The sequence below is a fragment of the Chelonia mydas genome, chromosome 10, assembly GCF_015237465.2.
Source record: "Chelonia mydas isolate rCheMyd1 chromosome 10, rCheMyd1.pri.v2, whole genome shotgun sequence".
Taxonomy (NCBI): domain Eukaryota; kingdom Metazoa; phylum Chordata; order Testudines; family Cheloniidae; genus Chelonia; species Chelonia mydas.
In genome coordinates, this window is record NC_051250.2 from 35,442,775 (window position 1) to 35,469,724 (window position 26,950).

At 51.4% G+C, this 26,950-nt stretch overlaps 1 protein-coding gene across 5 annotated transcripts in view; it reads right to left on the reverse strand.

Annotated features, from left to right (window-relative positions):
• The window catches only part of ABCA3 (ATP binding cassette subfamily A member 3), an 89,442-nt gene that overhangs the window by 37,867 nt on the left and 24,625 nt on the right, over positions 1–26,950 (reverse strand). For all 5 annotated transcript variants that reach the window (XM_037910426.2, XM_043523753.1, XM_043523754.1 and 2 more), the window contains 10 exons: positions 19,769–20,030; positions 17,851–17,978; positions 17,134–17,299; positions 12,882–13,141; positions 11,283–11,399; positions 10,138–10,258; positions 7,044–7,217; positions 5,172–5,353; positions 3,285–3,431; positions 713–842 (listed from right to left, as the gene is read on the reverse strand). In XM_037910426.2, the coding sequence (XP_037766354.1) occupies positions 713–842; positions 3,285–3,431; positions 5,172–5,353; positions 7,044–7,217; positions 10,138–10,258; positions 11,283–11,399; positions 12,882–13,141; positions 17,134–17,299; positions 17,851–17,978; positions 19,769–20,030 (1,687 nt within the window). The remainder of the gene's footprint in view (positions 1–712; positions 843–3,284; positions 3,432–5,171; positions 5,354–7,043; positions 7,218–10,137; positions 10,259–11,282; positions 11,400–12,881; positions 13,142–17,133; positions 17,300–17,850; positions 17,979–19,768; positions 20,031–26,950) is intronic.

The window sequence follows — 26,950 nt, forward strand, 5'->3', positions numbered from 1 at the left end:
CTTGGACTAACGGCTACTGTATTCAGAAAACTGCAAGATCTGGAAGGCTAAAGACATTTTGATGAACAAGGAAATCGGCACGTATGCGATGACTGTCAAGCCGCCACTACCGTGTGGGTTGGAATGCTGGGGTCTGAGGAAAGCTGACGAACAAGATTTTGTCTTCAGAAATGAACTGGCTGAGGGGAATGCTGAGAGCGTGGAGGCCCCAGAAAATTAAAAATGCAGTGATAAGAAAACATAGAGGGCAAGAAATAACGCTGTTACAGAGAGTTCAAGAAAGACCACTGCGATCGTGCCAATGTGTCGCAGATGGACTTGGAACGGATACCGCGTAGCGTGATACATACCAGGGCGCAAAGGACTCGGAACAGAGGGAGACTGAGGATGCATTGGATAGACACAGTGAAGAATGACCCAGAACAAAAAGCTTTGAGGATGAACGAAACCGGTACGAGATAGAAAGCAGTGAAAAGGTTTCATTCGGCTGGCGGACGGGAACCAAAGAAGAGGAGTAGATTGCGCTGCAGCAGTCACAGGATGCTGCTCTGGGGATGGATCAGACACCAGGAGACAGTCCAGTCACCTCAGCAGATAGTTATGGCTTCAGATGCTCCAAAGCAAGATACAACCCTGCACCAGGAAACACGCTGTCACCTGAGCACTCTCAGCCGTATCCCCCGTCCTGCAGCGTGCCTGCCCCGAGATGTACCTGTGAGCATGGACAGGGTGGTTGTCTTCCCGGCACCGTTGTGTCCCAGAAGGACAGTGATCTGCCCCTCATACATGTTCAGGGTCAAGTTCCTTACTGCCTCCTTGGTCTTGCTCCCCACTTTGAACACCTGCAGAAGCAGAGAGAGAAGCCGAGGGTTAGAAGGAAACACATTCATCTCGCCCACCCATTGCACCCTTCATCCCACAGCACGTACCACCTCCTGATGAGGCCACCTCACGTCTTAGGAGACCACCCCAAGTGTGTCCAAGCAGAGCAATTTCAAATCTACAGCATTATGCAGCCAGTGTACGGTGATCCCTCGAGTGGCTATATTAAAAAGTTGGGTTTCTCCATATGCATGGACAGATTGTTTTACCCATTGCAAAAATGCTACCACCTATGGCGTGAGCCTTGGCTACTGTTTAACAATGCCCAGCAATACTCTACTCAGGAAGATGGCAGCCTATTGAAATGGGAGCTATGGTTAGGCAGTTTTTAAAATATAAGAGAGGGCATTTCAGACCCCTCGAAAGGACAGGTGTGCCCCACATTCCCTCCCCCCAAGCCCGTGTCACAACCACCAGCCTGTAGGCAGATGTCTTTTCAGCACCCATCAGTGCCACGCCATCAGCTACAGGGAACTGGTGTAGATCAACACTTCCTGTCCCTCCTCAGCATGCATAGCCGGACAATCAGCAAGAGCCCGGGAAGCCAACCCAGTCCATTGTTTAAAAGCCCAAAGTCCATGTAACGAGGGTGTTTACACAGCAGCTTGCACATCATGCACAGAGCTGGACGACGGGCGATCCCGGCCAAACACACAGTTCAAATTTCTGCATGGACAGTGCAGAACAGGGTGTAGTCCCTAGGGTGGGGACGGTTTACCAGCAGGTGATTGCAGAAGAGGAGGAAAGGAGGAAGCTAGCTCAGTATTTGTTAATTGATGTGTCAGGCATAGGGGGAGCACGATGTCAGGAGAGGGCAAAAGGAAGGACTGCTCAGGGCAACGGGATGCATGCCCACTGGGAGCTCAGTGCCCGTAGCTAGCGTGGCAATAGCCCATCTCCATAGCAGCACAGGACCCACTGAATGCCAGGAGGGGTTTTTTGCATGCACGGCTGTTGCAGCTACACCCCAGCCTTCATACTCTTTTTTGACAGAGGAGTTGTGTGCAGCCCTGTACTCTGGTGCCACTGCTCCAGGTAGGGGAAGGGAATGAGTCTGAAGCACCAGGAGCCCCACTGAGGTCTTCCAGGGACTCCGGTCTTCAGAGCATTGTAACAAACCCTTTAGTCCAGGGGGTCTCAAACTCAAATGACCACGAGGGCCACATGAGGACTAGTACATTGGCCCGAGGGCCGCACCACTGACCACCCCCCCGCCCACTGCCCCGGCCCCGCCCCCACTCCACCCCTTCCCCACCTCTTCCCTGCCCCCATTCCAACCCCTTCCCTGAAATCTCCACTCCAACTCCGCCCCCTCCGTGCCCCCAGGGGTACAGGAAGGGTACAGGGTGCAGCAGGGGGCTCAGGGCAGGGGGTCGGGGTGCAAGAGGGGTGCAGCAGGGGGCTCAGGACAGGGGGTTCGGCTGCAGGAGGAGTTCGGGGGGCGGGTCTGGCCCAGCACGCACTGGGGGCAGGGCAGGCTCCCTGCCTGCCTGCCCTGCCCCCGTGCCGCTCCTGGAAGCGGCCGGGACCTGGGGGGGCACAGGGGTCTGTGTATTGCCCTGGCTGCTCCTCCCGGTACCTCCTCCGAAGCGCCCATTGGTGGCCGATGGGAGCTTCAGGGGAGGTACCTGGAGGAGCGGCCAGGGCAACACACAGCCCCCTATGCCCCCCCCGCCCCAGATCCTGGCCGCTTCCCGGTGTGGCGCGGGGGCAGGGAGCCTGCCCTGCCCCCGGTGCATGCCGGGCCGGAGCCACTCTAGCTGGGGGGGAGCGGGGTGCCGGGGGGGGGGGGGGGGAGTGTGCCGCAGGGAGCTGGGGGGCTGCAGAAAATAACCCTGCGGGCCGCGTGTTTGAGACCCCTGCTTTAGTCATTTCCTACAATCCCCATGGCTCATGAAAGTGACAGACTCCAAATAGTTAGCCCTGGTGTATACTTAAAATGTAGATCAACCGAGGTATATCGCTCAGGGGTGTGAATTAAGTGCTGTAGTTAACCTAAACCAACTCCCAATCTAGCCACAGCCAGGTCGATGAACGAATTCTTCCACCAACCTAGCCACTGCTGCCTGGGGAGGTGGGTTACCGACATGAATGGAAAAACCCCTTCCATCAGCAAATGAAGCATCTACTCTACAGTGCTTTCAGCCGTAGTGCAGATATGTCCCCAGCGGCTGCTGCGGGGGGCGAGGGGGAAGGGAGGGAAAGAGAGCCGAGTCACCCCACCCTGAGCATTGCCACTTGCTATTCCTGTCTGAAATTGCATGACCCATCCCAGCACGGATCGATGTGGTGCTCGACTCTTCCTGCCGGTAGGATCTCTACTGCTTGCTCCAAAGACCTGCAATGTGTTGCTGTCAGATTGTCCCTGCTTGCTGGGCAGGGCCTGGTCTGGGGGACTTTACCTTGGAAAGGTGCTTTATTTTGATCCCTGACACCAGATCGGCAGGCTCTTCCTCAATGTACTGGCTTTTCAGTGCCTTCTCCGGGTCCTCCTCGTCCTCCTTCTCTTTCCCCAGGACGGTTCTGGGAGTCCTGCACCAGTACGAGGGCTAAGAGGAGAGACAGAGAGAGAGGATAGCCCAGCTGCCACGCAGCAACCTTCCCTCCTGCCAACCAGCATAGCCCAGATGGGATTTGGTCTGCCACAGCTCACGCCGATACAGCCCATACATGGAGCCGTACAGAGCAGTGACAAAGAGACACGTCCTATAGACAATTCAGACAGGCTTTAGAAATACTCCCCCTTTCAAATCAGCACTTTGTGGGATCCGGCTAGGAATGGAGAGTCTCCAACACAACAGAAGCTGAGGGTGCCCAGCGCCTCCCAGGATCAGGTTCCTGGGCCATGAAATCCCCTCTCTCTCCACCCCAAAGGGGAGCCCCCTGATTATCTCAAGACTCCCAGGGGAGCCTCAGACTCTACTGACAGCCGTTTCCAAAAGAAAAGGCATCAGGAGAATTAATTCACTCCTCCACTGATGCACTCTAGCTTCCAAGAAGACAGTTTTAGTGCTTTGTCATCAAAAAGTAGAGCACTGACAGTAGATCAAGCACTGGCTGAAAGCTCTTGCCCTTACGTGCTGGTCCTTCTGCTTCTAGCCAGAAATCCTTCACTGACGCTACGCATCCTCATCATGTAGGTAGTCGTTCTCATAGCGCTCATCGTCATGGAGACGACAGCAGCACAAGGACCCCAGGCACCACCCACCTAGCATGATATTGGCCAAGGAATGTACCAAGTGGGACACCGGCTCCCCAAGGCAGGGGGTTGGGCCAATGAGAGTGGAGGGGGGCAATCGGGGCTGCTCAGAGGGCTGTCACCTATTCTTCAAATCTCCCACTGCCCCTCATCCTCCCCGCCCATGCAGCATTTTCAAACGCATTAAGTGAAAGGAGCCATGAACTTCCACTATTCAGAGGCTGCAATCACTCTAATCATTGGGGGAGCCAAGCTCTCAGGAGTGAGAGGGCCACTCATGTCTTAGCTGGAAGGAGGGGCCTGACTTCACTCCTGTATTTGGCTCTCCTGTCTGCTACAGCAATCCTCTGCCTGCCACACGAGTGGGCCTGACCCGTTCCATGCTGTAGGGGAAAGTGCCAAAAGTCATCGCATCAGGTTACTATTTCCTGATCTGAAGGGTCTTGGCACTCCCTGTGCTTTCCAGCAGTCTGCAGACCAACCTGCCAAGCAGAGAACTGGCTCCCGAGCCCCACATAGGTATCCTAGAGGAATGCGCTTGGCTCTGTGTGCTCCCACCTGCCCTACAGAGCCAGGCACTGAAATGAAAGCATTCTGGGATATGGATTTGGGGGCAAAAGAAAACACTACAGTGCGATGGCCCATGCCCGGTGGCCCTGTACCACCTGCTCTTGTGTGGAGCTCAGTTTCTGCCAGGTTTCAAACCCTAAGATCTAGTCACTCACGTGGCTGCTCTCTGAGCCTTAACGTAAGTGTTTGGGGTGTGGTGGCATGACTCGCAGCATCACATGTGCCAATAAACCCCACCCCAAAGATCTGAAGCCAAGACCTGGAAAGCGCATTTCATTCTCAGTGCAAGGCTCTTCAGATACGGCAGCACAGGGCTTTGGCTGTCAAGTATGGGGCACAGATGCTGAGACTAAGCCCAGAAGAGACCACTGCAATCGTTTTAGTCTGACCTCCTGTATAACACAGGGCAGAGTATTCCTATTTAAGCCCCGTTATACTAAACACGCTGGGTGTGAGAGCAGAATCCCTGCATTTCATCTCAGACGTTGCCAGCGACAGAGCGCACAGCAGCGGTGCTCACCATCAAGAAGAAGTACCACGGCTGCGGCATGCCATACTCCCCTGGGAAGACGGCCTCCACGTACCAGGCCACCAGGCCATAGAGGACAGAGTCCAACAGCAGCATCCCCAGCACCTGTGCAAAGGTGAAGTTATCATCCACGCTGACTGGCTTCATGAGGTCCTGCCACTGAATGCCGGTCCCTGAAAACACACAAGATGGCGTTTGCATTTGCCAACGTGCAGCTACAATCAGTAACACATCGTAACACCTCACCCGCAGGCTGGGAGAATATACACAGTGGTGCACGTTCTCCGGGACTGTGAAATAAGGTATCGCAATACAAGTTGGCTGCTAGCACACTGTGCATGCATTTGTGGCAGGCAGGGGGATAGAAAACACATCTGAAAGCAAGACACGATAAATATGTTTAGCACATGCCTGTAACTTATTGTGTGATTTAATTTACAAAGATCTGCAAAAATGTGTTGGCTAAATACCCAAGTTACTACAAAAAGAAAAGGAGGACTTGTGGCACCTTAGAGACTAACCAATTTATTTGAGCATAAGCTTTTGTGAGCTACAGCTCACTTCATCAGATGCATTGAAGTGAGCTGTAGCTCACGAAAGCTTATGCTCAAATAAATTGGTTAGTCTCTAAGGTGCCACAAGTACTCCTTTTCTTTTTGCGAATACAGACTAACACGGCTGTTACTCTGAAACCAAGTTACTACACAACCTTGTTCTCAGCAGCCTTGTTCTATTCCCACCCCTGAGTATGGCTTCAAAAACTCCACCTGCACTAGGAATCAAATCATTGCTAAAAACATTATTCTAGAACAGGACCCCCGAGCTGGCAAAGAAAACATTCAGTGCTAGTGTAGATCAGTCCACCCAGCCTCAGTGCTGTGTCCACACTGAAGACATGTACCATTTGGTCTGCCTAACACGCTTGTAAAACCCCTTGTGTCCCCTTAGGAGTGCTTTGAACAGCATCCCTGCCAATACCGCTTGGGTTAGTGTAATCTTCACGTCAGTCTGCACCATTTCCCATCTGGGCTCCCACATGGCCTCCACTGTAGTGTCTAAGCACTTCTCATACAGTAGAAACTATAGCCCATGGCACCCTTGCCAGGTACAAATGTACAGTCAATCCCCATGTTACAGATGGGGAACCGAGGCACAGACAGGGTAAGTGACAGGAGCTGAACTCGGATCTCCTGATTCCCAAATGGGGCCCTTGATCACAAACCATCCACCCTCTTTTGCACCTTCTGACACTGTACCAAGGAGAGAGATTTGTGTCTTCTCCCCAAAAATACTACCCATGTCTCAATCCCCCGCTTAGTTTCCTCAATTCGCAAAGAGACAGACTGCTTATTAACATGGAAATTAGCAGGGGAAAGATGATCTGGATGCAATTAACGTCAGAAATTACATTCCGCAGAGTAGTATTAACTTTGTAATTAACAAAAGCAAAACCACCAAAGAATCCTAGCTTTGCTGGCCAGATCCAATTTGGACATGAGGTGCTTCCAACACATTGAAGGCAGCTCCTTCAGAGAGGTATCAGTTATCCAGAACCTCGAAGCCGGTAAGCGTGTGCATTGACAGATCCCCTCCTTTGGATTAGCAAGCCAAGAACTGACTCCTGCTCTCACTTATGCCAATGGCAAGACTCCTTCAGTGGTACAGGACCAGAATCAAGTCTCACGGTTCAAAAAAGGAGGCCAGATTAGAGCCTGACTTTTCAGTCTGGCATCGAAGTGCTTAACATCCCCAGTCCTGGAACTCTAGAGCTCAGGGCACGTCTCCAGGCTGACTTCCAGGTGCTTGGCTTCCCCAGCTGGGCCTGCATATTACCACAGCAGTGAGAGAGAGAAAATCACTCACCTTTTCCTTCAAACATGCCTATCAGCTGTGCCCCCATGGCCATGGCAACATTGGAGATGAGGCAGGACGACAGCTTCTGACTGTGGGACATCAGGTCGTAGCGAGGTGAGATAAAGAAGTAGGGGATATAGGAGAAAAAGTAAAGGAAACCCCCAGCGGCAGCTGCCACATTTGCTGCAAGTGCAGAGAGGGGGGGGAAAAAGAAAACAAATTTTCAACAGTGTGGTGACAAACACAAATGGATACCGACACTGCACACTTCTCTAGAGCTTCCATCCAAGTAGATTTAAGTACTTGGCAAAGGCGGGTGTTATCTCCATGACGACGATGGGGAAACAGGCACAGAGCGATTGAATGATTGGCCCAGGCCACACAGTAGGTCAGAGGCTGAGGTGGGACTAGAGGAGAATCTCCCAACTTCCCTGCACTAACTATCATAGAAGATTAGGATTGGAAGAAACCTCGAGGGCATCTAGTCCAACCCCCTGCTCAAAGCAGGACCAACCCCAACTAAATCATCCCAGCCAGGGCTATGTCAAGCCGGGCCTTAAAAATCTCTGAGGATGGAGATTCCACCACCTCTCTAGGTAACCCATTCCAGTGCTTCATCACCCTCCTAGTGAAATAGTGTTTCCTAATATCCAACCTAGACCTCCCCCACTGCAACTTGAGACCATTGCTCCTTGTTCGGTCATCTCCCAACACTGAGAACAGCCAAGCTCTATCCTCTTTGGAACCCCCCTTCAGGTAGTTGAAGGCTGCTATCAAATCCCCCCTCACTCTTCTCTTTTGCAGACTAAACACGCCCAGTTCCCTCAGCCTCTCCTCGTAAGTCATGTGCCCCAGCCCCCTAATCATTTTCCTTGCCCTCCGCTGGACTCTCTCCAATTTGTCCACATCCGTTCTGTAGTGGGGGGACCAAAACTGGACGCAATACTCCAGATGTGGCCTCACCAGTACCGAATAGAGGGGAATAATCACTTCCCTCGATCTGCTGGCAATGCTCCTACTAATGCAGCCCAATAGGCCGTTGGCCATCTTGACAACAAGGGCACACTGTTGACTCATATCCAGCTTCTCATCCACTGTAATCCCCAGACCCTTTTCTGCAGAACTGCTGCTTAGCCAGTCAGTCCCCAGCCTGTAGCGGTGCATGGGATTCTTCCACCCTAAGTGCAGGCTCTGCACTTGTCCTTGTTGAACCTCATCAGATTTCTTTTGGCCCAATCCTCTAATTTGTCTAGGTCACTCTGGACCCTATCCCTCCGCTCCAGCGTATCTACCACTCCTCCCAGCTTAGTGTCATCTGCGAACTTGCTGAGGGTGCAATCCACACCATCCTCCAGATCGTGAATATCGGGCTGCACCATGCCGTTTCAGCAGGCTCTGGGAGATCTTAAGGCATGTGCTGGCCCAGTTTGGAAAGGTTTGGCATATAAGCTTCCTGTGCACCACGGCTTTTAATAATAGTGGTGAAAGGGGATGTGCATTGACAGCCCTTACTGAGCATCAAACCAGACAGCCCAAGTGACTGCATGCCCCATGCACAGCCTACCAGTAATGAGAACATGCTTTGGAGCCCTTCCCAGCATCCCACCATACAGAGTGCGGCAGCCAAGGACACCTGCAGCCTCCCAAACTGAAGCCACTGCTCAGTGCACATCTGCGGAGGAGAGCAGGCTTGGTTTTGTAAGTCACACCAGGAGACAGAAGAAACCAAACCCTTCCTCCACCAGATGAGTCCTGCCCTTACCAGGTGGGCGGAGCATCAGCAATTCAACACACAGACCCTTCCCATTCGAAAGAAGGATGTTTACAAGCCACGACACTGACACAGATCCCATAGGGAAGAGCTTCCCCTGCTGGGTTGTTTCAGAACAAACTGCTCCCTGGGTCTCCTGTGGGAAACTGCTGGAGGGGCTGATGGAATATTTGCCTGCATTCTTCACCCAGCACAAAAATCTAGAGCAACAGCTTCTCTAGCCTGGCTAGAGGTCACCTTCCCACTTGGATTGTTCCCTATACAACAGGAATAAGAGCCATTAGGAGACCAAACAATGGACAAGTGAGACCAGCAGGTATTTCCATTGCAGTTATTGGCATGGAGGAATGCACCTGCTCTGCTGGTTTTATGGCACACTGCTCATCCCTCTGTCCCCAGCGCGCTCGCGCTTAATGCCCAGTGCCAAATGGACAACTGCGCAAAGGTCCCACAACAATCAAACCTTCAGATGGCTCCTCTGGTAGAGCATCAAACTCTCTGTAAAGCACGGGCCACAACAGTCCTACACAAATAAAGCTTGCTGCCTTCCAAGGCTGGAGGCACTAGGTTAGAGGCGGGATTTCATTCCTTTAGTCACTAGCCAGGGGCCACCCAAGTTCCATTCGGGAGGATACCAGGAAAAAGCCAGGAATTCTAGTCAAATCCCCTGCCCACTCACAAGCAACCAACAGCCCTTTGCTGGGGAAGAGGGGCATGTCACCCCTTGTTTCCCCACAAAGTGCCCACACAGCGAGGGGCATTCAGAGGAGCTAGCCCAACACTGTGATATTTAGCCCCAAAGAACAATCAGTGCTCATGAGTGCTGTCGAAACTACTCCAGTCCCTGCCCCTTCCACCATATGGTGAAGAGAAACTGCAAAGATGGAGCTGTGGGGCTCTGTATTTATTGGCTCTCAGTGGCTCCTATAGCAAATCTGCTCTGTTTGTAAGTAACAACTTGGCTCTGCAAGGTCCATGGGATCTGAGAGTCAAGCTGGGCTCTTTCCTTCGCACACATCCCCACTGGTAATAAAGGTTCCGCAGGACAAAACCCCTTAGTGACACCTATGCAGCTCCCCGCATCTTCCAAGGTTTAACCGATTGCCACTTGGTATATCATTCTGTTGATCATTCTCAAGGCAGATCAGACTCTAGGTGACTCTCCCAGAGCTGGGCTGGCTCTACTGGGCTAATGGGAAGATCTTAGTAAAGTCGGCAGCTAGGATCCACATGGGGAGAGGATACGGTGCCATTTCTATATGGGTGTCCATGTTCCAGAGCCAAAGCAGCCTCTCTGACAAACAGCATGAAAGGTTAACAGTATGGGCTCACCTCTGGAGAAGAAAGTGCTGACCATGAAGCTGAAGGAGATGGAGGAGATGGAGAAGACCACCAGGAAGGTGAACACCAGGGTTGGGTCACTGTTGGTGAGTACCGCCCCCTGCTGGCTTACCTACAAACAAAATCCAGGTCATGAGTACTGTTACCCACATGGACACATCTTGCCTGGGAACTGGGACCTGCAATCCTCATGGTGCAGATGGAGGCACAGAATGGGCTCAGTGGTCAAGAGAGATAAAGAAACTGTGTTAAAGATACCAAAAAGAGCTTTCTGCCCTACAGTCTGTACCACTGCACTGAGCGTGAGTTATAAGCTGTGATTATCCTAGTGTAGACCAGGCTCTGATGAAGAGTGGCCTTTATGCCCCCAACACTTCAAGGACTCCTGTAGGCTAACCACTGGAATGGCCAGACTGGATCAGACCCCTGGTCCCTCCAGTACAGCACCCATGTTTCTGACCGGCCAGCACCAGCTGCTCCAGCGGAAGGCACAGGAAACCCTTCCCCAGCAGTTCTGGGATAGCCTGCCCATGAGGGAAGTTCCCTCCCATTGGTTAAGGCTGCATACAACCTGAAGCAGGAGGGTTTAGATCACTTCAAAAAACCCTGCGTGATTTAATCCTTTAATAATCAGATGTTCCTGCTAACCATGTGAACGTCCCATCCCTTTCTGAATCCTGCTAAGCTCTTGGCCTCAATGATACCCTGTGGCAAGAAGTTCTACGGGCTGTATGAAAAGCAAGCTATGGTGTCTGCAGAGGGGGATTCAAACATTTACAAAATCGAGTGCAGCAAAGGCCCAGCCTGAAGTAGCAAAATGAACTTCCCCGTTCCGAGAAGGGGCAGGCACCCCCCTTACCAGCAATATTGACTTCGAAGTCTTACCCCACAGCTGCCCCTTCCCCCCTGGTTTGGGATAGTGAAGAGAAAAGCTGCCTGGATTGAAGGAGTGGAGAGCGATGGGGAAATGTAATTCAGCAGCATCTTTGAGTCTAAGGGCCTAGGACAGCGCCCTCCCCCTGCAATCTAAAGCCACCTGAAGATGTCTGTCCATGCAAGAAAGCCATCAGCTCCCCCACCGCCATCCCCAGGGTGGTTCTGACGTATACCTTGGAAGCCTAAGCCAGGACACTCACCTTGACACAGAAAAGCACCGTGACGAAGAAGATGGACACCAGGAGGAAGAGGAAGAACATGAGGAACCAGGCGCTCCAGTGCAGCCAGTTACTGAGGCCCATCATTCGCATGTACTCCTGTGGGAGGCCAACACAAGCTGCGCATTACCCTGTGCCGCGGCAGCCAGCCGTTGGCAGGCAGGCAGGCAGACAGCTGCCTGCTGAAAGCACCACGATCGGATTTTCCATAGTGGGACAGAAAGAGGCGGCTGATGAGAGCCGGGCACCATGTGCTAGAACCAGGCCCAATGTGGGCAAGCACCGTGCAGCTGTCACCCATGTGCAGTTCTATTTTAAATCTTAGCCTGTCTCTGAACAACCACCACCTGTGACTCTGGATGACACAGGGGTCACGCTGGGGTGGCAAGAAGAGCAAGGTTCCCCTGGAGCACTGGGTGGAGACCCAAACCCCTTTGGATAGAGGATAAGGCCAGAAGGGACCATTACAATTATCTGGTCTGACCTCCTGCACAACCCAAGAAAAATCTCACCAACCAAAGAGGAACTGAACCCTGGACCCTCAGAGTAACAATCTGATGCTCTAGAGACTGAGTTACCTGAGCTCATGGTTGCCTAGACACCAGTCTCTTGATATGAAACAATGCATCGTGCCCAGACGCTTAAAGAACTCCCCCCCCCCAGCAAATCTCACTATGCCCCCGAGCCACCAGAACTCACAACTGTTTCTATCTCCCCCAGAACCACACTTTAGGCATCAGACTCAGACGCAAGACAGCAACCCGCCTGCCACTGCCACCAGATCTAAGAGCCTCGCCAAGCAGACAAAGCTGCATGGCAAGGCGGCAGAACTGAATTCCTGCAGCAGGATCAGCTACCTTCCTCCTTGGAATTCACTAGCCCGCCACAAACCCTCTTTCCTGCCCTCAGCTTTCCTAGCAAGAGTGTTATTTTGTTTACAATTCAGCAGCTTAAAACCTTTTGAACATATCTGGCATGGGTAAGCAAAGCAGTTAATGCAGAGTTATCTGTGCCTGTGCTTAGAGACTGAGCCCAAACTGATCACAGGCTTTTTAATCCTTCCAATGAGATTGCACTGCATGAAGCTAAGCAAGGCTCTTGCCATTAGTTGTTTTTCCTCCAGGGCTATTTTTTGACATCTCCTTTTGCACACCATTTTCCACCCACTCCCTCGCTTCCCCATCCCTCTCCTCTCCCTTGTTCCACGAGACTCCAGCCCATGTGGAGTGCTCAGGTCTCCCTCCATAGCCCAGGACAGCATCATTTCCCCTTGTGTTCTCCTCACAGCTGGCTACCAGGGGCACAGACACAAGCAGCCTCCTCCAAGGTGCAGGGCCAGGCTGCTGGGGCAAGCTGGCCAGCAGAGCAGAGCGACCTTGCCAGCTCACCTTCCCAATACACTCCCCTCCCACCGCATGGGAACAGCAGGTGACCACTCAAGCGCCATTCTGTCTTGGAAGCCACGGTCCTGATCTCCCCCAGACTAGAACGCTCTGGCAACAGCGCAGGGTGTCACTGCCGCAGCAGCAGCTCAGCCTGCCAGGAAGCCACCAGTGCCCTGGCCATCTGCCTGGCGGTTACCTTCAACTTTTTCTCCTTCTCGTGCACAACGGCACGGACGATGTTGAGCGAGGTATAGGTGAAGCTCAGCATGAGCAGCAGGGGCAGCTGGTTCTGGATGGCCAGTAGGAAGAGGTCATTGACGTATGGTGGGTAGGGGAAGCGCCGAACGGCCACAGTGACCCCCTCCAGCAGGCGGGTGGTAGAGGTGTTGGCATGGTATTGCATGATGGCTCTGTCCACAGCGTGCTGCACGGCCAGGAACCCTTCCCGGATGTAACCTGTGAGGAAGCACAGGGCGACGAGTGAGAGGCACTGCAGGAATGGGGCAGCCGGCTGCCCCAATAGGTGAATGCTTCCTGCCGGCAAATGGGTGTGCACTGTGTTATTTGTATTAGCATAATGACTCGGCGCCCAGACATGGAACAGACCTGACGGTGCTAGGTGCTGTACAAACACACAACCTGCCCCAAAGAGCTTACACTCTAAACCAGGGGTGGGCAAACTACGGCCAGCCAGCCGTTTTAAGCCAGCCCTTGAGCTCCCGCTGGGGAGCGGGGCTTGCCCTGCTTTGGCACTCCAGCCGGGGAGCAGGGTAGGGGGCCGCTCCACACGGCTTGTGGAAGCAGCCGCATGGCCCCGCTCCAATGCTCCAGCCAGGGAGCAGGGTCGGGTGTAGCTCCCGGAAGCCGCGGCATGGCCCCCCTCCAGTGCTCCAGCTGGGAAGCAGGATTGGGGGCCGCTCCACACGGAGCCTTCCCCCGCGCCCCAATCCCCTGCCCTGATCCCCCTCCCACCCTCCGAACTCCTCGCTCCAAGCCCGGAGCATCCTCCTGCACCCCAAGCCCCTCATCCCCAGCCCCACCCCAAAGCCCACACCCCCAGTCACAGCCTGCACCCCTTCCCGCGCCCCAATCCCCTGCCCCAGCCCTGATCCCCCTCCCGCCCTCCCAACCCCTCGGTCCCAGCCCAGAGCACCCTCCTATTCCCCCAATTCCTCATCCCCAGCCCCACCCCAGAGTCCACACCCCCAGCTGAGTTTTTACTTCTTTCGATCTTAAAGGTTTTCTGTTGACCTCAGGGCACTAGTCGGAGACTCAGGAGACCCAGGTTTGATTCCTCACCCTGCATGATCCTGACCACCACTAAACTTCTCCGGGCCTCCGTCCCCCATCTGTACAAAATGGGGATAATAGCACTGTCCTGCCTCACAGGAAAAATACATTAGAGATTGCCAGCCGCTCAGCTACTGCAGTGATGGGAAACATGTGAGCATCTTAGACAGGCTCTGCAGGATGAAGGACAGCAAAGAGGTAGAGATAAACCCCATGCCGTTTCTGCCGCTGCCCAATGGAAACAAAAGGGTGACTGAGGTGAAACTGGCTGGTAGAGGGACTAATTGATGCTAATTGGAACCCTGTCTGGAGAACGCTGCCTCCTTATGAAGCATAAATGTGCCAGTGGACATACAGCCACTCCATGCTGTGGAGCTCACAGTGCCCTCTTCCCAGCGTCAAAGTAACATACAAACCATTAGTTTGCTGAAGAGTTATCGGTGCAAAACCAAGTGAACACACACACACACACACAGAGCCTTTAAGGAATGGCTCTGATGGGCTCTGCAGAGAACTACACCCACATTCTCTGCCCCACTTGCAGGGACAGAAGCCACGGCCTTGCGGAAGGAGAGTGCCCCGACTCAGCCTGGCTAGTGATTTCAGGGAGAGAAGGACTGCTCCGAAAATCAGCTTTCACGCAGCTCCAGCTAACAGCATTTCATTACAGCTCTCGACGTGCCTCTGCACAGCCCAGAGAGTTGGCCCCCAAGTGAGATACTGGAAAGCCTTTACTTTTCGCTATCCTTGTGGTTTTAGCTGCAAGAGGCAGCATGGAAATCAGAGAGGAGCAAATGTAGCCAAGCTGGGAATACTGGACTCTCCCAGCACTGCACCGCGACCACACATGGCACATTAAAGCGCTGCTGTGGCAGCACTTTAGTGTTGCCAGCGTAAACTAGCCCTTACTGAACATCAACATTAATGGTCCAGTGAGCTTCTTGGGCAGCTCTTTTAAAGCTCTTGGATGCAAGTTATCTGGGCCTGCTGATTTAAAAATGTCTAACTTTAGTAGATGCTTTGTTTTATACTTTGTGGTACAATAGTCTGTAAGATAGCGAGACTGTCCTCTCTAAAATAATCCAACTAGCCTCAAATACCTCATGCCTTTTCAGTACCTCTGCTCCAGTAAACTGGAACCACCTGACAAATGTGCCGTCAGCGATCATCATGTGCTGGCAGACAAGCAGCTGGATGCAGACATTCCCTTATTCTCTGTAAGAAGGGGCTGTAAGTTTTATTCCCTGGCTCAGACCTGGTAGGAGGAGATTTGGGCCTCTGATATACACAGGTGATTTCTGAGGCAAGGGGGTGACCAGATATGCTGTGCTGCTTGGCACAATGGCTTCACTGTGCTCGTTCCATTTCTGTTTCCCTCTTGCTACACCACTGTACCTGCCATGTCTTGTACCTACAGAGGTATGTGCCCCTCCCTAGTATGATGTATGTTGAAAGAGAATTACAGCCTTGTCCACCATCACTGTGATCGTCTCTCCATGCTGTTTCAGTGGTTTAACTCCACAACTGACTTAAAGTGGGGAGATCAGCAACTCTTCTGGCGGTCCGCACAATAACAGTCCACGCTTTCCCTATGGAACTGGGAGGAGCCGTGCCTCTGCCCAGAACCAAATTGCGACGTGTGCAGCAATTCAGCCCAGCTCCCATCTTCGGGCAAGTTCAGTATCCCCAGCTTGGCTTCATTTGCTCCTCTCTGATTTCCATGCTGCCTCTCGCAGCCAAAACCACAAGGGTAGCTGAAAAGTAAAGGCTTTCCAGTATCTCGCCTAGGGGCCAAAGCTCTGAGTGAGAAAGTTGCAGCTCTGTTAATTGCCAGTGCAGACAAGGCCTTAGTCTTGGAACACAGAGAAAGTTCCAGAAGATTGCAAAAAAGCTATCGTGCCAGTACTTAAAAAGGATAAACGGGACAACCCAGCTAACTGTGGGCCTGTCAGTCTGACATCAATCCGAGGAAAGATAATGGAGTGAAAGATACAGGACCTGGTTAATAAAGAATTAAAGGAGGATAATGTAATTAGTGCCAATTAATATGCATTTATAAAAAAACAGTTCCTGTCAAATTAACTTGACTTTTTTAGGAGATTACAAGTTTGGTTGATAAAGGTGGTAGTAATGTTGATGTAATAGACTTCTGTAAGGCATTTGACTTATTACTGCATGACATTTTGATTAAAAACTAGACAGATATAAAATGAACATGGCACACTTATATGGACTGAAGACTGGCTGGCTGGCAGGTCTCAAAATGTAACTGTAAATGGGGAATCAAACAAGTGTTTCTCTAGTGGGGTCCAGCAATCTGGATCACTTGGTAAACTGGGCTCAAGCAAACAATGTGCATTTTAATAGGATTAAATGTGAGTGTGTAAATACAGGAACAATGAACGTAGGCCACATGTACAGGACGGGGAACTATCCCTGGAAGCAGGGACTCTGAAAAAGATTTGGGGGTCATGATGGATAATCAGTGGAACATCAGCGCCCAGTGCGATGCTGTGGAGAAACGGGCTAATGCCATCCTGGGATCCATAAACAGGAGAATTTCAAGTATGAGCAGAGAGGTTATTTGACCTCTGTATATGGCGCTGGTGCGACCACTGCTGGAATCCTGGGTCCAGTTCTGGGGCCCACAGTTCCAGAAGGATTTTAATAAATTGGAGAGGGGTCAGAGAAGAGCCATGAGAATGATTAAAGGATTAGAAAACCTGCCTTATAGTGATAGATAGAGCCCTTGAGTCTATTTAGCTTAACAAAGAGAAGGTTAAGGGGTGACTTGATCACAGTCTCTAAGTGCCTACATGGGGAATAAATATTTGATAATACATGCTTCATTCTAACAGAAAAAGCTATTACATGATTCAATGGCTGGAAGTTGAAGCTAGACAAATTCAGACAGGAAATAAGCTCTAAATTGTTAACAATGAGGGTAATTAACCATTGGAGCAATTTACCGAGGGTTGTGGTGGATTCTCCAGCACTGACAGTTTTTAAATGAAGATGGGATGTTTTTCTAAAAGCTCTGCTCTGGAAATTGTTTCGGGGCACGTCTCTGGCCCGTGCTGTGCAGGAGGTCAGCCTAGATGCTCACAACGGTCCCTTCTGGCCTTGGAATCTATGAACCCCAGAGAGATGCTGCTCACCTGGAGTCCCTCCATCAGGGAGCTTGGCTTCTCTGGGGCCTGGTAACTGGAAAAGTGGGAACAGGTAGCTGGTGTGCCAGTCACGGTCGAGGTTGGGGTTCAAGCCTGTCTGCTCGTTCCGGGGGGCATTCCGAGGGCTATATTTGAAGCGCAGCTGATAATTAACCTACAAGGCAACAGAACAAGAAGGGCACTGGAGTCCGAAAAAAATTAGGGGATTGTGGAGGAGGCAACAGAAAATCAGAGCACGACAGAGCGCACCAGTGAGGAGAAAAGGGAGGTGCAGCTCGGAGCACCGCAAAAGACCATTGTGAGGGGGTCTTCCTCCAAAAGCATCACTACAGGCCTGCTGTCTCTGGCCTGGACAGGTGAAAGGATACCAGTCCCCCCATTCAGCATTTAGCACTGGGGCGCTGTGCCGGGGAGGTGCTATCTTTCATATAGGTATCTGGGTACTTTGATGGCCCCCATCACTATGATAACCTCGGTACTCTCCTCTGCCACTGTGGCACTAGGAAGTGCTCATGGCTCCTGGAGCTAGCCCAACATGGAAGTGTGAGCCGCTCGGTGCACCGTAACATTGTAACCAGGACACCCTCTCTCTCATGTCACGTTGGGGCAGCCGTGGGGGTCACCTCACAGCTCCGAGGAGCGCCGGCCTTTGTGACGGGGGAGGATGCTCACTTCTGAAAGGGCCTGGCCTGCAGATTCACTTACCTGCAGCGGCAAGGGGTCCTTGCTCTGATTGAAGCAATGTTTGAAAACAAGGGCGGCTAGCACATTACCCGAGCGGTTATCAAACTTCACGTAGTCCTCAAACTCCCTCTCCGAAGGGAACCCTTGAGCTGCAGAGGAGGGAAATCCATGCAGTGAGCTGCCTATGATGGGGGTGGGCTCCGCGGCTGTGAGGGGGCGCACTGGGATGTTTCTGAGCCAAGGGCTTTTGAGTTTCAGTCCTAACAGCCTGCATGGGGAGCATGGTGGGTGGTGGGTAGTGGGACGATTTCAGAGCTCTGCTTTGATCAGAGACATTGGCTCCGTCTCCCACTTGAAGGCAGCTCCCAGTATGATGCCCCATCCCCACCCATGCCAGAAGTGCCAGCTCCTGGTACCTAGGGATTATGTTCTTCTCCTGTCACAAGAAAGGAAGCTCACCCTGCCCCCCAATACTTAAAGAAAAAACAACGGGAGAGTTTGGTTCATGCACAAGAAAGCCCAGCCAGACTCAGACTCTTCTTAGGCAAGGCCTACCAACGGTTCTACCAACTCTGCCCCTCCTTTTGTGGCCAACAATGTCAGGACCCTCCCCAGAGCAGGCTCACCAAACCCATCACATGACAATGTGATTCTGGTCTGGGACAGCTCTTCTAGGGCTAGAAGGGCTCCCTCCAACAAGGCTCAGCCAGGGTAGGGAGTGAGGAACTTTGCATTGCTGCTGGCAAGCTGTAGCTAGTGTGTAGCTATCCAGAGAACTTCACTCGCCTGGGTGGAATCTGGCACCTTTTACTGGCATTAAACTAACTCAAGACCAGAACAAATCAAATGTTGGCTAAGGTGGAAGGTCTGGTACTGATCCCATCGAGTTTATGCTGTTAAAGGGATGCTGCAAACTTGGAAGCCTAAGCAATATGAAAAGGGAGTTAAAAAGCAATTTCGGGATCCAGTCTTGAATCTCCCTGACAATTCCTATGGTTGCAAAACCCCATTTCCCTATTTTTAAAGGTTTTTCTCTCCAGTGCTGGGTGAAAGACCCGTGCAAACTACAGGGAGATACAGATCATTAGAGCTGATGGAAAAGGGAATTTCCATTCCGTGGGAAATTCCAACATTCACTTGTTTGCCAAACTGGAAAGAAAAGAAAATGTTCCACAAAATGAAACTTCCAAAGTATTTCAGAAACACTCAAAATGACAACAAAATATTCCGATAAGGTCAGAACATGTCACAACAGAACACAGGAGTGAAAATGAAGCCGTTCCGTAATTTTCCATTGAAAATTTTGACAAAAGTGAAATATTCCCACAAAACATTTCCATTTAGCTGAATCAGCATTTTCCAACAGAAAATGTTTTCAGCTGGTTCTCCCTATCATAGAGGGAAACCAGAGAAACTGACTAGACAAAGAGCTGTCAAATGCACAAAATAAACAAGCAGCATAAACGAGATTGCTAGTTTTTCTAATCTCCTTCTGTTAGTCTCTCTCAGATACTACTTTGACAGGACGTGAAAACTTCCAGACAGAAGTCTGGTTTTTAAGTGACTACTTTAATTACAATAGCAGAAGGCTCAGCTCTTAAGATGAAGCCAGCCACATCACTGTCACCTGATGCCTGCACCGGATTTTGAACTCTGGACACTAGAAATGTTTAACTGAGAGCAATTTCCATTCCCTTCTGAAGCTGCATCCAGGACACATAAAACAGCCTCATCACAGATCCCAATTCAGCAAAGCACTTACGCACATGCTTAGCTTTAAAATAATTTAGGATAATCCCATCTCTCTTCAGCAAAGCGAACATGCTTAAATGCTTTTCTGCATAAGGCCACATGAAACGCGTGCCCACACGCATGTACACACCAGTTTCTACTCTTAAAAGACCTCCCTCCCCTCCAGGAACCCTCAGCCCATTCTAACCTTTGATATTGATGTGCAACGCCTTTTCCACTGCCTCCGCGATGCTCTTCACAGCAGTGCTGTTGGAGGGGATGTAAGCTAGCTCCCAGGGGTTGAGCTTCCGGTGATGGAAAAACCATGGCAGCTCGTCCACTGACTGGCTGGGGTAGATGGTGGCATTGGGGTGGCTGATCGAATGCACTCTGTTGCGGAGCGCAATGAGGATTGCGGCAAACAGCAACGGCAAGCACATTTCTATGACCGTTACCAAAATCTGTCGCTTCTGCAGGAGAAATGAGGGAAAACCAGTTAGATTGGGAGGCAGGGGATCAATTTAGCACTGGGTGGGAAATTACTGCTCACGTACGCCAGTACTACACATAGTGAGTCCATTGCATTTCACTGTAGTCATAGCCAAAGGCAAAAGTGATGACCATTATTTGCATTGCATTGGCAGAGGGACCCCAATCAAGCTAAGACCCAATTGTGCTAGATGCTGAACAGGCAAAGGGAAGAGACAATCCCGGCCTCCAAGATCTTGTCATCAGGGTTTTGTGGCATGAAGCACAGGGTGAACAAGCCAAAAAGGCCTGGGGAGTTAATAGCGAAACAAGCCAGTTTGAATGAGGTTCAACAAGGATAAGTGCAGGGTCCTGCACTTAGGACGGAAGAACCCAATGCACCGCTACAGACTAGGGACCGAATGGCTAGGCAGCAGTTCTGCAGAAAAGGACCTAGGGGTGACAGTGGACGAGAAGCTGGATATGAGTCAACAGTGTGCCCTTGTTGCCAAGAAGGCCAATGGCATTTTGGGATGTATAAGTAGGGGCATAGCCAGCAGATTGAGGGACGTGATCATTCCCCTCTATTCGACATTGGTGAGGCCTCATCTGGAGTACTGTGTCCAGTTTTGGGCCCCGCACTACAAGGATGTGGATAAATTGGAGAGAATCCAGCGAAGGGCAACAAAAATGATTAGGGGTCTGGAACACATGACTTATGAGGAGAGGCTGAGGGAACTGGGATTGTTTAGTCTGCAGAAGAGAAGAATGAGGGGGGATTTGATAGCTGCTTTCAACTACCTGGGAGGTAGTTCCAAAGAGGATGGTTCTAGACTATTCTCAGTGGTAGAAGAGGACAGGACAAGGAGTAATGGTCTCAAGTTGCAATGGGGGAGGTTTAGGTTGGATATTAGGAATAACTTTTTCACTAGGAGGGTGGTGAAACACTGGAATGCGTTACCTAGGGAGGTGGTAGAATCTCCTTCCTTAGAAGTTTTTAAGGTCAGGCTTGACAAAGCCCTGGCTGGGATGATTTAGTTGGGGATTGGTCCTGCTTTGAGCAGGGGGTTGGACTAGATGACCTCCTGAGGTCCCTTCCAACCCTGATATTCTATGATTCTATGAATCCTAGCAAGGTTTTGATATAAAGTCCTGATGGATGCAGGAGTACTCAATTCATGACAAGTCATTGCCCACCCTCTTCACCTCTTGTGCACAGATAACCCTTCCTAGAGGTAAGGGCAATTGCACGCAAGAAACAAACAGGAAATACACGGCTCTCCTGGCCATCTCTGGGCACTCCACAGACATCAAATTATGCCACTGCATTCTTGCAACGATGGAAAGGGGTGCTTGGTGATTTATTACCACTGGGGTGAAGGACAGCAGATTACCCAATAGCTTAGGGCTGGGAGTGAAGAACAATAATACATTCAAATGGAAAAAGGAGACGAATGGGGCAAGCGGAGCTGGAGTTAAGTCAGAGCATAATAAGGTTAATTCTCCTCCTCCAGCAAAAAGAGGTCTTTATAAGCAGGTCAGCTCTGACGCAGGGGGAAGGAGCACCTCCAACACCACTTCTTGCAGCTCCTCAGCAATTCCCTGGAGGCCATTATACATCAAAGCATGGAGTCTGATTAGATGATGAGATCTGACAGGTTCACAGCACAAAGTGGAATAGCTGCAGATTACAGCAGGGCATCAAGAATATTGGGAATCTGACCAGCACAGAGCATGCCCAGCTGTGGGGCTATTCAGCAGCACTGGAATCTGACAGTACATCTGCAAAGTCACCTCGTTTGGTTTTAATGTAAATACTGGACAGTTTATAGTATAACACTACAGCAGCTCCAAGCATGACAGCCAATCACACCACATCTATAATGGTTAAGGCCACTTAGCTGTCAATCACTCAAACCCTAGATGCAACAACACTTTTACATAGAACTAGAGGTGCGGCATGCACCCCGTACAGCAGGGAGAATGCGCCTGAGTCCAAAGCCTCTGCCTCAGAAGTTTGCCTACATTGGAGTTTTAATATCAAGTTAACTGAGTCGACATTTAACTCGAGTTAACACATGTGAATGCGCTAGTCTAGACACTCCACATCTCTGGCCACAAAGGTTTGTGGTAAACCGAGGGCTTCGTCCTGGAATAGAAGCATGTAGAACATGGGTGGCCAACCTGAGCCTGAGAAGGAGCCAGAATTTACCAATGTACATTGCCAAAGAGCCAGAGTCATAGATCAGCAGCCCCCATCAGCCTAACCCTGACCCCACCCCCAGCACCTCCTGCCCTCTGGCAACCCAGCGATCAGCACCTCCCACTCCTTCGTGCCTGCTGCAATCAGCTGTTTCACAGTGTACAGGAGGCTCTGGGATGGAGTGGGGAGGAGCAAGGGTGCAGCAGGCTCAGGGGAGGGGGTTTTGGGGTAAGGAGTGGAGTGGGGGCAGGGCCTGGGGTTGAGCAGTGGAAAGTTGGCACCTGTAGCTCCAGCCCCAGAGTCAGCATCTGTACAAGGAGCCGCATACTAATTTCTGAAGAGCCGCATGCGGCTCCGGAGCCACAGGTTGGCCACCCCTAGTGTAGAATGTTCAGACATGATAACTAATAAGTACACTGGCATTCAAACCTTAAGTGAAGTCATACCCAAAGAGTTTATAGTCTGGAGGCACAAGGCAGTAAAGCACAATACACAACAAGCGAAGTAGGGTGTTATTCCAGCCACAAAGTTTCCCTGAGTACATGGAATGCCCCATTGGCAAGTGTTAATACTTGTACTTACCATGTCTATCACTTTATGATTCCCAAGGCCATACAAACGTTACCCTCTACAGCCATCCCAGGAGGCAGCAAAGTATCATCACCCTCATTTTATAGATAGGGAAACTGAGGCACAGAGCAATTAAGTGACTTGCCCAAGGTCACTCAGTAAATCAGTGACAGAGCTGAATTAAATGTAGAGTTCTTGGCCCACAGGCCCAGTTCCACTCTCAATCCACTAGACCATATCACCTCATTAAGGCCTTCATCCCAGGCCAATTGAAGTCAGTGAGAATCATTCAACGGGCTTTGGATCAGATCCCCAATAGAGATGCTGCTTTAAGCATGAGGAGCAGCGGGAAAGGAGAAGGGAAGTTGGGACTGGGTAAAGGAACAGCAAGTCTGAGGAGGAGGAGGAGGAGGAGGTGGAGGAGGAGGAGGAGGAGAGTTGATGTATAGATAGGAACAGGAGGGAATAGTTGCGCTGAGTCTTGAACACGAAGGAGAATGGAAGCCAGTAAGGGTATCTGAGGCTACATTTACACTTAAAACACGACCACCACTGTAGCTTTTCAGCAACCGGAGGGGCCCACCAAAAGGTGGTAGCTAGTGCTGTCGACACAGGGACTTAGTTCGGCTTAACTCCAGCGCTCATGGATGTGGATTTTTCACACCCCGAGTGATGCAGCTGAGTCGGTCTAATTTTCTAGTGTAGACGAGACCTGAGAAGGGGGTGAAGGAACAGACTGTAGGAATGAGATGATCTGGGGAGGGGGATAAGAATCTTGGCAGCAGCATTTAGGATATACTGAAGGGGAGGGGGAGGAAGGGCACAAAGGAGGTGACGGTGCACAGCATCATTACATTGGGTTGTGTCTTACAGTGCTTAGAAGACGACAGGGAATCAGGACTTCACAGGTTCTATTCCCTGCTGTGCCACCACATTGCTATGGAACTTCATGCAAGTCACTTTGCCTCCATCTGCACATAGATAAAATTAGCAGAACATCTCAGAGGAGTATGGCCTCAGGGATAGAGCACTGGGACTCAGGAGACCTGGGTTCTAGTCCCATATCTGTCACCTGGCTGACCCTGAGCAAATTACTTCACTTCCCTGTGCCTCAGTTTCCCCCTTTATAAAGCACTTGGAGATCTACTGATGAAAAAAGTGCTATAGAAGAGTTTGGTATTATTTATGTACTTCACTGGGGTAAGGGGAGGCTTAATAAAGGCTTATGAAGTGCTTTGAGATCCAAAGATGGAAGGAAGGTGTTATTACTCAATTTGTTGTACAAACAACTGCTTGTTCAGGTGCCCCAGCCCCACCCCTGAACATCACCTGGAGCAGCCACCAAGCTGTTAAATCACTTCCAAACTGGTGCGCAATTTGTGTAACTGCTTCCAACAATCAGTTAATTTGGCCCACAAGTATATTGATTCGCATTAGGAAGGATCGCAATTTAAACCCAGAGGACAGAATAGGGTTTGGTTTTCCTGTCAGAAGATTCATACTGATGCATTTCACTATCCCTGTTGAAAGGATCGATGCACTGGAGTTAAACCTTGATACTTTCTTCATGGGTGTGTTTGTATTCCCCTCCCTCCACCTTTCATAGATTGTTATAGGTCCAGGAGGAATTGGCCATTGTAGGAAGGAAAACAAACAGGAGTGAATGCAGCAAGGCAGCCCCCACAGGAGATTATCCCCCTTGCCTCCCATCCCCGTAGTACCTTCAGCACCTCACAAACATTAAAGGATTTTATCCTCACAGTGGGGAAGGATCACCCCATTCTTCAGATGGGGAGACAAGACATTAAGTGACTTGAGCAAGGTCACACAGGGAAGTCTGTAGTAGAGCCAGGAATTGAGCCCAGGTGTCCCACTCCAGAGCCGAAAAGACCATGCTTCCTTCCCACACGGTGATGCACACCCCTGGGGAGGGGAAGATGGTTACTGGGAGGGAGGGGGGTGCGAGGACCTTACTGGCTATGAATTATTTGTTGTTTCTTCAAAATACTGTTGATAAAGTAAGAATTCCTCTCCCTAGCAGAGTCCCCTGCTCAAGCTCCAGCTACTGCTACCTGGCTGGAGGAGCATGGCCTGCCCTGGGCAGAGGGGGTGGGGAGTCCATTCCAGCTCACCTGTCTCACCAGGGGCTGATGAGCCCCCATAGGAGGTAGAACCTCCCTGCCCACACAGGTTCTAGGACATGCATGCTGGGACAGCACCAAGGCCAGAAGAGGGCTGAGGCCTGTGAGCAATTCGGGGGCCCCCAGGGTGGCGGAAATAAGGAGAGGGGCGCAAACTGTCTGTCTAGGTCCTGCTGGGGCCAGCTGCCCGAAGCACATCCCAAGAGTAGTGGGGGACCTGGCCAGGATGGGCTTCCAGACCCAAGGCATCCATGGAAATACTGTTTCTTAGAAAGAGGGCAGCTCACCTGGCATGTGAATCTCTGAAAGGGGTAGCATTTGGGGGACTGGCAGCACAGCTAATCCTGCCTGATGCCCTTGGCATCCACCCACTGCTGCCAATGCACCTGGCCCATGTTTGATTCCCCTGTGTGAGCGGACAAGCTGCCCCCGCCCCCACACATCATCTACCTGGGGCAGCTGCCTCACTTTGACATTTACTGGCCATCAGCCTGTCAGTTTCTGTCCCTCTGGGGTTTGGGAATCAATGAAATAACTGACATGTCATGGGCCAGATTCAGCCCTGGGGTAAACCTACTGCCGCCCCTAGAGTTACTCCCAGTATGATCTGGCCCTGCATGATGGAGGAGTGTTTCAGAGGCCATGCTCAGAGTCAGTGTTGTGATTGTCTGATAGTTTTACAACATTCCCCTGGCAGGCAGGCTGCCTCCCAGGGCATCATCATTGTATTGACCCTCTAACTGCCTTCTGGACTTTGTCCAAAATCATCATCCGGCTCCATAAATGGAAGCCAAGATACACTGCCAGTTGCAGGACTGCACTACAGAGCTCGCTAGCTCAGGAGGCTATGGGGATGCGGCCATCTCTCAGCAGCAACCAGCGTCTCAGTTATCATTGTCTAGTTGCTAAGCCAGTCACATGGACCCAGCTCCACACACAGAACTAGCCCTCAGACAACAGCCATTTTAATTGGCCTGCTAATCACTTGCAAGTTTCATTTCTGCAATCAGAGCGACTTTCCCTGACTGGGAGGCCAGGGAGAAACACAGCCCTTTGGCTGATCCAGGCCTGCCAGGTTCCTATTAGAGGGAACTAAGCCCAGAGAGGTATTTCCCGAGTCTCTCAAGACACACATACAAACCCAGGACCAGGCGTGACCCACCCCCCAAAGATGTTTGCTTTGAGTACAATGTCCCTCATTCTGCAGGAACCTCCGAAGTACAAAGCTACATAACCAGGCCTGTGCTCTACCCACTAGACCATGCTGCCTCCCAGCACTAAGAACAACAGACGAGGAAAGTGAAGCAAGTACAAAATGAAGTCCCCTCATTCAGGCCGCTGGCTCCAGCCCTCCATGATGTGGTAAGGCAGTCAGGATAAGACACTAGCTGCATCCCCGTAGTGCAGCGGTCTCCAACCTTTTTTACGCCCAAGATCACTTTTTGAATCTAAGGGCAACCCAGGATCTACCCTGCTCCTTCCCCAAAGCCCTGCCCTGCTCACTCCATCCCGCCCTATCTCCGTCGTTCGCTCTCCCCCACCCTCACTCACTTTCACCGGGGTGGGACCGAGGGGTTCGCAGTGTGGGAGGGGGCTCTGGACTGAGCCTGGGGCAGGGAGTGAGGGGTGCAAGCTCTAGGAGGGAGTTTGGGTGCAGGAGGGGGCTCCAGCAGAGTGTTGGGGGTGTAGGAGGGGGTGCAGAGTGTGGCTCTGGGAAGGGGGTCAGGGCTAGGGTGCAGGAAGGGGTTTGGAGTGCTGACTCTGGGAGGGGGCTCAGGGTGGGGCTTGGGATGCAGGAGGGGGCTCGGGATGCAGGAAGGGGCTCAGGGATGGGGGTTGGAGTGCTGCCTCCCACCATGCAGCACTTACCTCCGGTGGCTCCTGGAAGGGGTCAATGCGCCCCTGTGGCAGGGGGCCATGTGGCTCCGCACGCTGCTCCTCTGTAAGCACTGCCCCCGCAGCTCTCCCAGCCAATGGGAGCTGCAGGGGCGGTGCTTGCAGAGAGGAG